General features: G+C 64.7%; 1 protein-coding gene across 33 annotated transcripts in view; it reads right to left on the reverse strand.

The window, feature by feature from the left end:
• The window catches only part of MROH1 (maestro heat like repeat family member 1), a 70,621-nt gene that overhangs the window by 6,687 nt on the left and 51,133 nt on the right, over positions 1–12,801 (reverse strand). For 8 of the 33 annotated variants that reach the window (XR_014843166.1, XM_021090402.2, XM_085021334.1 and 5 more), the window contains exons 21-33: positions 12,491–12,610; positions 12,170–12,292; positions 11,354–11,500; positions 11,232–11,258; positions 10,196–10,318; positions 9,993–10,072; positions 9,803–9,914; positions 9,605–9,700; positions 9,042–9,146; positions 7,337–7,472; positions 7,115–7,227; positions 6,088–6,240; positions 2,131–2,285 (exon numbers count right to left, since the gene is read on the reverse strand). Coding sequence is in view for 20 of the 33 variants with exons in the window: in XM_021090402.2 (XP_020946061.2) it covers positions 2,131–2,285; positions 6,088–6,240; positions 7,115–7,227; positions 7,337–7,472; positions 9,042–9,146; positions 9,605–9,700; positions 9,803–9,914; positions 9,993–10,072; positions 10,196–10,318; positions 11,232–11,258; positions 11,354–11,500; positions 12,170–12,292; positions 12,491–12,610 (1,490 nt within the window). In the remaining 13 variants the exon portion in view is untranslated. Of the gene's footprint in view, positions 1–2,130; positions 2,286–6,087; positions 6,241–7,114; positions 7,228–7,336; positions 7,473–9,041; positions 9,147–9,604; positions 9,915–9,992; positions 10,084–10,195; positions 10,319–11,231; positions 11,259–11,353; positions 11,501–12,169; positions 12,293–12,490; positions 12,611–12,801 lie in introns of all 33 variants that reach the window. The other 25 variants (XM_085021340.1, XM_085021338.1, XM_021090406.2 and 22 more) reach the window with 9 other exon arrangements.

A 12,801-nucleotide genomic window follows, 5' to 3' on the forward strand; every position in this document is an offset into this window, starting at 1 on the left:
CCCAAGCAACACGCAGCATGTGGCCACAGAGCGCCGCGCGCCTGAGAACAGCAGCCCCGGGAGCTCAGGCAGTGGGCTCTGGGGCCGAGCAGCACAGGGGGAGGCGGCTCCGTTCACAGAAAGAAGGAACAAAGCCCAGCCCTCCATCCCCACGGGCAATTCTAAGGCGGAGCAGGTCTGGAGGCGCCAACAGCGCTTTGGAAACACAGCTCATGGCCCCTACTCGGGGACGCGTTTGGCAGCAGCCTGGACGCAGCAGGACAGAGAAACAGTGAACTGGAGGACACGGAGAGGGAGCCCCCTGGGACCCCGCAGAGGTGCCTCCCGGCGGAAGCTCGGGGCAGAGCGGGGCGTGCGGGAGGGCTGGAAAGGTCGGCCCGCCGAGAACTGGTGACAAACCAGCCGAGGAAGAGCCAGTCTGGAGGGAAGGCTGAAAGCCACGCCGAGCTGACCACAGACACTGAGGCACAGGCTCAAGACGCCCGGCAGCTGCCCGGCAGGACGAAGGGCAGAAGCCTGCAGACCCCACCCGGAAGGCGCAGCACCGCAAACCCGGTGTGTGTGTCCCTCACAACATCGGCACCCGCTGACTCGGAGCCAGAAAGTGCGTGTCAGCTTGCCCGGGCTACACAAAACCACTGCCAAGCCACCTTCAAAGCCAGCCGGGCACATGCATGTTCAGATGTCCGGAGACGGGGAACTGGTCCCCAGCAGGACATGCACGGGCAAAGGAGCGGGAGGGAGTCCCACGGCCTCCCTCACGCCACGGTCAGGAGAGGAAGAGACACCTCTGGTGACAGCAGTCTGGCCACGGTGGCCTTGCAGGGAGCTGTGACGGGGGTGCATGCTGCCTCCCGCCCAGGGGCGGCTGAGGCCTACAGGCCCCCAGATCCGCTGAAAGGCGTCCTGACAGCACGTGCTCTGCACCCCATGAAAAGGGAAGCACAGGGACGGACGCAGGGCCCAGTGGTGGGTTTGTGGCAGGTCCACCTCGTACAGAGCGGCTGCGACAGTGACAGGCTCTGGGCAGCAAGACCTGTACAAGCCAGCAGAGCAGAGGAGCCGCCCTGCAGAGACGGCGCTGTCCAGGGGCGGGGGGCTTGTGCGCACACGGCCATTCTGAGAGCAGCCCCCAGGACGCGACAGGTGTGCCGCTTCCACACCAAGGGAGTGGGGACCAAGTCATTGCCGAACCCTGCCAACCGAAAGCAGAGCCGAGAATGACGAGGGAAATACTGGGCAGCGGCGGCAGCGGCGGAGTTAACCCCCAGCGTCGGCAACGCAGCGCAGCTACTTCCTACCGAACAGCGACGCGCCGCAAAGGCAAAGGCAAAGCAAGGCCGACAGTGGCGGGAAGGGAGAGGGGACCCCAGGCAACCTCGAACGGAGGCCCTCGGGCCAGAAGGCGCCCTGGGGAGGAGGTGCGGGCCTTTGGACCTTGGGCTGCATGGCGCCCGCATCTAACTGAAAGCAAAGCAGGCAGCGTGAGCCCGAAGCCCCGACGGCAGATGCAGGTGCATTGGGCCACCCGGGCCCCAGCCGCAGGGAGTAGCTGTGCTGCCTCCAGGGCACAGGGGTCTCCGGGAGGTCAGAGGGGCCTCACCCATGACACGGACAGCAAAGAAAGGCAGGACCAGCAGGCCCTGAGCCCTGGAAGAGCCAGGAGCATGGCAACAGCCCCCTGGGGGCCTCGGCACAGGGCGCAGGGGGAGGGAGGTTGGTGCCTGGGGGCCACAGTGGATGCAGGACGGGGCGCAGACCTCTGGTGAGAAGTCCTGCTCTTTAGAGCTGAGGACAGCAGCTTGAGATCATTGATGCGGGGGCTGGGGGTGCAAGTGGGGTATGGATGCTTCCCAGCTCGAGCAGGGGCCTGGTCCAGGGCTCGCTTGCAGATACACGTGGATGCCCTGCAGGGAGCTACTAGCCCTGGAGAACTGGCCAGCAGAGCCTGTGACCGTGGCCAAGGGTGCCCGAGACCCAGGGCCGAAGGAGAGCCTGCTGGGCAGCCTCGGGCCCTCAGAGCAGGGCAGACAAAGCTCCCCCACTGGGCCAGCCTCCCCCCAGCCCAGGTCAGGGCCTTGCAGGCTCCTGCAGAGGAGCTGGGGTGGGGGCCGGGGGGAACCTGGGTACCTGTCAAAGGGCAGAGGGCTGCCCAGGAGGCTGGACACCACGGCTGCATGGTGCTGCGATGCCAGGAGGTACACGCTGTGCTGTGCGGCCTGCAGGACATGCTCCTCTCGGGTCTCCTGGAGCTTGGCGCGCAGCACGCTCACGAGCTCGGGCACCTGTGGGCGGGTGGCCGGGTCAGGCCTGCAGTGGGGACACACCCACACCAGGAGCTGCCCGGAGGTGGGGCGGGGAGGGCGGCCCCTGGCAGAGGAGAGTGGGAGCCACGGGGCCCCATGTTCCATGAGTGAAGCTGTGGGAGCCGAGGAGGGCCCTGCTGGGCCCGGGGCAGGCCACCCGCGGGCTGCCCCCCGCCTGCACCCCCTCCTGCGCTGAGCTAGGCAGGCAAGGGGGCAGGCTGGGAGAGGGTGGCCGCGGCCCCCCCTCGAGACCTGGGTGGGCTGCTGTGGGCCCTTGAACTTGCCCCACACTAGGTCTAGGTCATTTCTTCACAGTATCTGCACACACACACCACCTACTTCATCCACCGGAAGGGGACGATCCAGCGGTTTCCGCCTATTCACAGGTGTGCCCCACCCCGCCTTCACCGTCAGAACACCTGCACCGCCCTGAAGCCTTATTCCCACCAGCTGCCCTCCCCATGCCCCATCCCGCCCCGGTGCCCTGCCCCCGTCCCCAGTCCCCTGTGGCAACTACGGAGCACCTTCTGCCTCTGGATCTGCCTCTTCTGAACATTCCGAGAAATGGAGCCTCACGCTGTGTGGCCTGGAGTGACCAGTTTCTTTCACTTCTCCAGGCGCAGCCACGGTCCCCAGGGCGTCTCCACAATGGGGGCTCTGCCCTCCACTCCCACCTGTCTGTTGGGGGGCCCTTCCTTTCCTGGTGTTCCCTCCGTGTCCCTCACGCATCCCCCGCCCGCCTGGCCCCATTCCCCCACTTTCCTCTGAGGTGTGTGTGGGGTGGGGGGAGCTCAGCCTCGTCGCAGGTCACCTGCTAGTTCCAAGTGTTCTGACTTGATGTGACAGAGAAATTCAAAGTCCAACAGTGCTGAGGCCTCTCCAGGAGGTCCCCTGCCGCAGTCTCAGGCAGGAAAGAACTTGGGGGCCCTCCATGACCCCGCAGATGGATGCCAGCGTCCACGTCATGCTGCAGGCAGGCTCGAGGAGGGACTCAGGGACCCTCCCTGGAGCCCGTGCTGAGCATGTCTGCCAGCCTGAGCTGAGTGGAGGCAGCTGGGCAGCTCCCAAGAGGCCAGAAGTGGCTGGGTGTGCTGGGCCCAGGGGAGGGGCACCTGGGTTTATCGAGAACTATTAAAAAACTCCTAGAAGGAGAAGTTCCCGTCCTGGCGCAGTGGAAACGAATCCAACTAGGAACCATGAGGTTGCGGGTTTGATCCCTGGCCTCGCTCAGTGGGTTAAGGATCCGGCGTTGCCGTGAGCTGTGGTGTAGGCCACAGACATGGCTCAGATCCTGCATCGCTGTGGCCGTGGTGGAGGCCAGCAGCTGCAGCTCCAATTCGATCCCTCACCTGGGAACCTCCATATGCCGTGGGCGCCGCCCTAAAAAGACAAAAACAAAAGTGACAGTAACAAGTGCTAGTGAGGATGCGGAAACTGGGATGCTTGGGCTCGGTTAGGAGAGGTGTAAACTGGCTCAGCCACTGTGGAAAACAGCGTGGCAGTTCCTCCAAAATTCAAATAGAACAAAGATGTGATCCTGCAACTCCACTTCTGCGTATTTACCCAGAAGGAAACAGGATCTTGAAGGGAAACGTCCACAGCCATGCAGAGCGGAGTTACTGACAACAGCCAACAGGTGAAAACAGCCTAAACAACCCAAGTGTCCACTGCCAGATGAACGAATAAACGAAATGTGACACGTATGTGTATATATATGTATGTACAGGGGACCTTCCGTGGCCACCACCTGCACCTGGCCTGGCTCCCTCCCCCAGCAAAAGCCACCAGGGCACCTTTCAACGGCTCAAGTGTGACCCGGGAGCCCCTGGGTTCGCCCATCAAGCTCCAGTTCCCACTCACGGCTGTGCCCGCTTCCTCCCCCTGCCAACCGTCTTCCTCTCCCAGGTCCCATGCCCCAGCCCTGGCTGAGTGCCCTGCAAGAACACGCGTTCCTCCCCAGGCGCCACCCCGCACACAGCTGCCTTGGCACGTGGTCCCTGCAGCCCTGCAGTCCTTATGCCCTTCCCCACCCGCAATGCGTGCTCCTCCATTGCTGGGAAGATATTTGCAATCCACACAGGCCTTGCATCCAGCATATACAAAGTACTTCTGCAAGTCAGTAAGAAAAGCAGAGACAACCCAGAAGAAAAATGGGCAAGACTGCTGTTCTCCCAGAAGAGGACTCCGAGTGGCCAGGAAACATGCAGAAGTGTTCCACTCCCCCTGCCCCAGGGTTTACTTTTTTTTCTTTTTTGCTTTTTACGGCCACACCCACGGCATACGGAGGTTCCCAGGCTAGGGGTCAAATTGGAGCTACAGCAGCTAGCCTACACTGCAGCCACAGCAACGTGGGATCTGAGCCGTGTCTGTGACCTACACCACAGCTTACGGCAACGCCGGATCCTTAGCCCACTGAGAGGCCAGGGATCAAACCCGCAACCTCGTGGTTCCTAGTCAGATTCATTTTTGCTGCGCCACGACGGGAACTCCTGTTCCACTTCTTAAGCCACCAGAGAAATGCCATGAGAGTCTAATGCGAGGTGGGCACACGCCCACCAGAAAGGACAGACTCGGCCGTGGCAAAAGGACGGGGCGGGCCGGTGCCTCACCCGGTGCCCATAGGCCCGTCACTCTCCTGCGCGCCCTCAGGTCCCAAGGACCTGGGCTCAGTCTGGGTGCTCAGACTGGGAGTTGCCTGGGGGTTCACTGAGGCGGGCGGGCGAGTGAGCCTGACGGTCAAACAGGCGTGACCCAGAACGAGGTGCTCAGGCCCCTCTGCATGAAGCACACACCAGGCTGTGCTCAGTACTGCGGGGAGATGCGGCAGCCTGTGAGGATTAGCTGGAGGCACGAGGGCTCTGGGGCTGGTGGCGACGCTGCTCCTGCATGTTTGTGAGAACTCCAAGGGCATATGCAGTCGGGACAGACCCCCTCTTCCGCCAGTGTGCTTCCTTTACTTCGACAGCATGCAAAAGTCCCTGAGCCAGGCAGGAACTGAACTGGAGCCATAGCATCGACCTCAGCTATGGCCACGATGATGGATCCTTAACCCACTGAGCCACCAGGGAACTCCTGTTTCACGTTAACACGGAGCTTACTTTCCCTCCAGGCACACAGGGACCCTGCTGGCGGGTCCCCTGGCTCTCCAGGATTCACAGGCACTCAGTCTAGAAACCACGTGACCCCTAGAGGCCTGCCTCAGACCTGCAGGGATCTGAGCCCATCTGACGCAGTTTGGGAACGATGTGGATGGCAACAGCGCGAGCTCAGGGCCAGGATTCGGAGCTGATGGGGTGATGCGTGGTGGACGGGGCAGCAGCTGGGCCTCCTGGCCCGGGTGCTCTGGGCCCCTCCTGCTGTGGGACCCTGTGCGTGGGCACCTGGGGACCTGCCCGACCTGCGTCCTCACCAGCATCACGCGCAGGGCGCTCAGCTAGCGGCGGCACGCGGTGCCACAACTCAGCACCGGCGCTGCCCTTTCAGCCGCCTTTCCCGCCTTGGCCACTGAGCAGTTACTTTCGCCACATTCTGTCTTCAAAGGACAGAGATTTGCCCAAACCAGGCTCACAAGAAAAACAGGCCAAGTACTTAGGGCCAAACCCCGACAGAGGAGGTGGGGGGGAGCCCGGAGTCATCCAGCCACAAGTCACTCTAGCAAGCGACTTCTGGACACGCCCCCGCCCCGCCCCGCGCCCCCGCCCACACACCTCGCCAGCCCCGCCCCACCCCGCGGCCCCGCCCACACACCTCGCCAGCCCCGCCCCGCCCCGCCCCGCCCCACCTTCTCCAGGAGCAAGTGGCCTCGCTCCTTCAGCAAGCAGTTGATCATGACAGTGGCAGCTCGGGAGCAGTCCTTGTCGGGGTCTCCCAGGCCCTCAAATAAGGTCAGCAGGAGGCTGATGAGTTGATCTGGAGGGAGGCGCTTGGCGATCACCTAGGGGGACAGTTGCGTCAGGAAGACCGGGCGGGGCACCGCCGCTTCCAGGCCTGCTAGCCAGGGGCTGGAGCTGCCAAAGAAGGGCTGACACTTCTGCCTCTCAAATCCCTCCGCCAGCCTCTCCCACCCTCTTGCAGGCCTTGCCTGCCATTGGGAGTCCCTACAAAGGAGCCCCCATCCCCAGACTGAAGCCCGGCCGGGGCCAGGACGCAGCCTCCAGGCCCTGGCCCCTGGACGGCTGCGGAGTCCAGGTCAGAGCGCCCTCTCTGAGGCTCCTCCTGACCAGTGGGGCGGGCTGGGAGTGGCCCCGACCGTGCGGCCTCTCTGGACTCCAGAATACAGTCAATGGTCAGACGATGGCTCCATAGGACCCTCAGTGCCCACCCAGCCCAGCAAAGAGCCCCTTCCTCTGCCTAAGAGGGTGGCCAGAGGTCAAAGCAGATGAACTGTGTACAAGGAAGAAAGGAGAGCATTCAAGGGCTGAAGGTCCAAGAAGTCTGATCCTGACGCGAAGCGCCCAGCCCGCCCAGCCTCGCCCATGGCTGGGTCTTGGCTTCCCCAAAGGGCCCTGCCGACCCTTCCCTTCCTGCTGCGGGAGAGACAGCACGGTGTCGCAGCACCATCCTGGCTGGGGCAGCTCTCCCCACCCTTCGGAGGCAGCAGCTGAGCTCCTACACACACACACACACACACACACACACACACACACACACACACGGGCGCACACACATGGGCGCACACACGGGCCTGGGCCTCAGAGGGAGGACTTCGCAGGAGGGCGAGGGGTGGGGCTCGACAGCAGACACTTGGGGAGGCGTGGGCGGCCCCTCCAGAGTCCCTCCTCCCCTGGGCGAATTGCCCTGGCAAGTACCTGGGCTATGCTGTGGCAGGAGTGGAAGAGGGCAGCGGGGTCAGGGTGCACGAGGCCATCCTTGAGGGCGAGGAGCTGCTCGGCCACGTCGTCCCGGTAGTCGCGGGAGAAGCCTGCAGAGGCAGGAGGCAGCGTGGCGCTGGGCGGAGGTCTTCCCTGACAGCAGAGGCCCCGGCTCTGCTCCCTCAGCCCTGCAGCGCCTCTGCCCGGCAAGGGGCTCACCCTCATAGCCCAGCTGGAGGTAGAGCAGGCAGTAGACGCAGCTCACCGCCTCCTGGCGAGTGGCGGGCCAGAGGTCCGCGCACCGTGGGGAGAAGAGGCCGATGAGGAGGCCCAGGTTGTGGAAGGGTACCACGGCCTGGAGAGGCAGATTGGGGGTGCTGTGGGGACCCTGGGGGGACGGCCGGAGTCGGGGGCTGGGGCTCAGGGGACGCAGGTCCTGCCTGCACCACCTGGAGCCAGAAATGGGCAGGAGTGGGACCAGAAGGGCGGCCCCTGTCCGTCCCTTTGGCCAGTACGGCCCCTGCCAAGCTCCTCCTCCCGCAGGGCAACCCTCCCTCCAAGTGAGGGTCCCTAGGAGGGGAGCGGGGCTGGGCAGGTGGGCATGTGCAGGCAGAGGGCAGGCAGGCTCTGCTGAGTCCCTAGAAGGCAAAGCCCGTGCCGGGGGTGGGGAACAGGCTGCGCAGGACACTTCGCCCTGGCGGGGTCCTGCTCCCACCTTTCCCGGGCTCTTCTGCTCTCAGATCCTGAGCCCTCTCTACCCTGCTCGTAGCAAACAGGCTGCTTCCTATGCCCTGGACCCGCTCTCAGTTAGCCAGCCCCAGCCTCCCTGCCTCCACTGTCCACCTGGCAGCCCCCCACCCGCCCGTGCCCTGCACAGGCTCCCAAAGGGATTTCCAGGAGGAGGAGGCTGGAGCGTCGGTGAAGGGCCACCCGCCGGCCCTCCTCTCAGTGAGGGCAGACGTGTCCTCGCAAACAGTGTGAAGTCCAGCGGGACTGGAGTTATGAGGACTGGGGCACAGGGGCGCCTGGGAGGAGGAGCTGAGAGGGCACGTGGTAAGGCCGTGGAGCCTGCAGGTGCAGCCGCACACGTGGTGACGGTGCGGGCACACCAAGAACCAGCAGGAAAAGCCCAGACCTTCCCGGGAGGCAAGAGAAAGGTGCCTGACCACACCGACGTCGGCCAGTCACTAAAACAAGCAGACAGGTGCTTCTCGAACGTGATGCAGAATAAACAGTGCCAAGCAAATCAAGCTTCGCACTTAAGAGCGAGACCAGAGCAGCCCCGGCTGCCCGCAGCCTTCATCTTGGCGCCAGGCGACGGCAGGGCTGCAGCATTGACATCGGGGTCGAAGGTGAGCTTGCCACGGTTGTGATTGTAACGAGTGTGTGTCTGAAGAGCAGAGAATTAATGACAGCCCCAAAATCCATAGTTTTTCCGCCTGCCCGTCACAAGCCATTATTAAACACGGTTGGAGGAAAAGTGACCCTGACGACGGCCACAGAACCTGCAAACCAGGAGGGCTTTCAAAGGGCCCAGAGGGGGCCCCCTTTGCCCAAAGAGCTGCCTCTGCCGCGGTCAGCCTCATTGCCTCTCTCACACCTGAGTGCCCGTCGCGCTTTGCCTCGCGTGCGGACACGTCACGCATTAGCCCTGGCCGATGCTCAGGCTCCTGGGGACGGGGGTGCCCATCAGCTCCGACTCCGCCTGAGGATAAGTCCTGGCCCTGACAGGTCCTCCGTCCGCACCCCAGAAAGAGGCCTGGGGGACTCACTGGGACGCGGGATGAGCCTGGGCCGCAGCTGGAGGACAATCCACCGGGAACTCGGAGACTGAGGGCCACATGCAGTGGTCCCCAGGCCTGTCGCCAGGACAGGAATGGGGATGGGATGGGCGTGGCTGTGTGGTGGCCACGTGGGTACTCACGCTGACATGCAGGTGCTCCAGGAAGTACTGCAGCAGGCAAGCACTCAGGCCGAGCGCCCGCACTCGCTCATGGCCCCTTGGGGACTTGATCCACGGGCTCAGGTGCTGGGGAAGAGGGATTCGCATAGGCACTAGCTCAGGGGTAGTATCCCTGCCAGGCCACCACGTGGGCCAGGCAAGAGCAAGCCAGCTGCGCAGTGCATCCCTGCCCCGCCACTCTGTCCTGCTAGCCTGGCCCACAGACATAGCTGGGCCTCCAGGAGCCCCTGCAGGGCTGCAAAGGGAGGCAGGGCAGCAGCCAGCACTGCCCACCCCTTCTGCCATCTTGATGACCCCAGAAGGTCAGGAGCTCACATTGGGCACCTCAGGGTCGCTTCATCTGGCACCACGTGACGGAGGAACAGACAACCGGCCCCAGGCCAGTTGAGACCCATAGCCATCTGCACGCCTGCCCAGGCAGGAAGGGTGCTGCCCACATGCTCCCAGGCCACCCCCCCACTTGCAGGGAGGACCACATGGTCCCTGTGGCTGTCCCCATGGCACCCCCAGAGCAGCGCACATACCTCCACCATGCGCTGCAGGCCCTGGGAGGTCATGTCTCGCTGAAGGAGGCTCGTGAGCAGGTCCTTGAGGGCCTGCATGGTGTCCAGGTACAGGGACTGGAAGGAGAGAGGCCACCAGTTCCGCTGTGACCCTGCCACCCACAGCAGCCTCCCTGCTGCCCCCAGGGCCAGGGGTGAGCTGAGGGCCCTGTCTGCTACCTCCTGGCGGCCGTCCTCCACTGTGGGCTCAGGCAGCACGGCCAAGACGCTGTGCAGGCAGCTGTGGACCAGCTCTGCCTGCACCTGCTCTTCCAGCGCCGGCTCCAGGGAGCTGAGCCTCGAGTTAAGGGCCTGGAGCCTCTCCAGCCCGCCCTGAGCCCCGAGCCCGCGCACCCACGGGAAAGGATACGCCAGGTAAGTGCAGGCGAGCATGGCCTTCTTCCGAATGGGGGTCCTCAGGGAGTCCGGGGGCTCTGCCTTGATGAACTCCTGGGGACCAGCTACGTGACAGCCCTCGGCCAAATCACCAGCTCGCCCCCGTGTCAGCCTGGCTTCAGGTGGCCTCCGTCCCTCAACTCACGGGGGCCTGGGCCCCGCCCTGCCCACACTCACCGTCATCTGCACCACCAGCTCCGCCTTCCTGGAGAAGTGGAAGGCGCTGCCCTGGGCACTGCCGCAGATGGCCTGGCTGGCCATGCACACGCTCCGCACGAGGCTCAGCCTCAGCGTCGGGTCCTGAGGGGGACGCGAGCTGCAGGAGGCTGGCAAGCCCCCCCGTCCCCCCCCACCCGAGTGCTCTGCCCCGGGGCCGTGGCCCCTCCTCCTCGGCACACGGGGCTGAGCCAGAATGGGTGGCTGCCCACAGCAGCAAGGCCAGAGCAACGGCCGGTCCTCTCCTCCGTTTCGGCGCACTCAGCCCATCCTACAGGCGGGCTGAGGCGCTCTGTGAAGGAACCCTGAGGCCCCCAGCTCTCTGCCTGGCCTCGGCCTGGCAACACACCACGCTCTGTTCACCTGTGGTGTGGCTGGAGGTGCACCCCCAGGGGAGGAGATGCGTGCTCCCCGAGAAGAGCCCCAGCAGGGTAGGGCTGGCTCTGGCCCGTGTCGGGGACACAGAGGGTGGGCTCAGTCAAAGAGACAGCTCTCAGAACAGCCCCACCGCTCAGCCAACCCCAGGAGGCCCCGAGGGTCCGCTCTCTAAGGGGAGAGCCGGCCGCTGCGGGGAGGGCCTCCAGGTTAGTGCCGGACAGTCCAGGAAGGAAAGGTGTTAGTGAGGCCAGAGGGCGCCGTCCCTGGCTGCAGAACCCACCCCTCTCCCGGGTGCTTGCTGCCCAGGGGGCGGCCGTGAGCCTCGGGGGCGGAGCCAGGGAGGGGCTGTGACCAAGGCTGCACGTCCCCTCCTCCCGCCCGCCCACGGTCAGGGCCTCGGCCAGAGCAGCCCCTGCTCCTGGGCCCTCACCCTGGCCCCAAGAGGAGGGGCTGCTCCAAGGTAGTAGGGACAGGCCCCGGAGCGATGTCCCAGTGCCCAGCCCTGGGACTGGGCGCAAGAAGCCCCAGCGAGCACCCCTGGCTGCCGCCCGGAAGCTCACAGCTCAGCCCCCAGCAGCGAGGAAAGGCGGAGCTCACGCTTCCCGCCCACACACTGTACCTTGGTCTCTACCTTTATCCCCAGAACCTGAACAACGAAAGTGAGAGGAGTTACGACGAGGACGGGGCTCTGGCGGCGGCCCCTCCCTCCGGCCCGCCCCGCAGACACCGGCCGGCGCCCACCTTGGTGCTGAAGCACTGGGACATGTTCCGGAAGATGTCCGACTCCACCCTGGGCTGCACCAGCTCGCGGGGGGCCCGCGCTGCCACGTGCCCGTAACACAGGACCAGCGCGCTCCTCACCTTGTCCGCCTCGTTCTCGCTTCGATCCTGCGAGGCCGGAGCGGGGGCGCTGGAGCCCAAGTGCGCAGGAAGAGGGGGAGACCCGGCGGGCGGGCGCGACGCCCCCCCCCCCCCCCCCCCCCGCCCAGAGGCCCTCAGTCGGGAACAGCAGGACAGGTCAAGGGGCAGAGGGGTAAAGATGCCGGAGGGGGACCAAAGTGGCAGGGACAAGCGGCGCGAGGGGCGGGGGGACGGAGAATCTGCGTGCGGAACGGGGTGGGCGGGCCCAGAGGCGCTGCCCAGGAGGCCCTGCATCCTCGTGGCCTGTTGACACCCACGCAGCCCTGAGATTCTGCAACTGGCTGTCCTGGGCCGGGGGTGGGGGTGGGGGACACAGGAAGCCTAGGGACAGGGCTGGGATGGAGGCCTGCCGCTGGCGTCCAGCCCTCCCTAATCAGGCTCCAGCAAGAATGCGGCCTCCGTTGGCCACCAGGGGGCAGAGGACACGCGGCCAGCAGTAGATAGTAAGGGGACCACTCGGCGCCAGCCACTGGACGCCACCTCCCGTCCCACCCCTAGCCTGCAGGGGACCCAACCCAGGAAGCTCCAAAGCCAACCCTCTACCTTCCAGGACCTCCAGGGCACCACAGCTGAGACAAAACCATAAGCCAAGCCCAGCCCAGACCGCCCCTTCCGCTGTCAGCCTGACCTCTGTACCTTAAAAATGTTGAAAATGCCCGTGGATTTTCTGAACACATCCGATTTTACAAAGTCCTCCAGCTGGGCCAGCGTGTCGTCCAGGTGGGAGATGGCACAGATCCCGAAGCAACATGCAAGGCCCTGGGGGGCACACAGGTGCACTCACACCTGGGCAGGGTGGGGGCAGGGAGGAGCACACAGGCAAGCACACACCGCATGCACAGACACGCCCCACACACCAGCGCACACACACACACGCAGACATGCACGTGCTAGCTAAGTGTCTGAGAGCACAGTGGGGACCGCTGTAAGCCAGCCTGTGGGGAAGGTGACGGCCACCTCACGCTCGGTCTCCTCCTGGTATCTGGCCGTCTCCAGAAGCTCCTGCAGATGTTTTCTCACCACCTCCTTATGTGAAGCAGCGCCCAGGGTGGTTCCTATGCATTTGTACAGGAAGTTCTGCAACAGAGCCGGAGGATGCAGTGAGCCTGGCTCCGGGGCGGAGGGACGCCCACCACTACCGAGGCACTGCCCCGGCTGTGGGAGGGGCTGCTGGGACCCACGACCCTGACCACTGCCAGGACTAGGTGAGTTCTGAGCAGTTCTGAGGAGCGGGAGGTCAGTGCGCAGCTCCTGCATCTCCAGCCTTC

Source organism: Sus scrofa, chromosome 4, assembly GCF_054392235.1.
Source record: "Sus scrofa isolate SSC_HxYL_T2T_F1_AM1 chromosome 4, Sscrofa_HxYL_maternal_Yorkshire_Landrace_v2.0, whole genome shotgun sequence".
NCBI lineage: Eukaryota > Metazoa > Chordata > Mammalia > Artiodactyla > Suidae > Sus > Sus scrofa.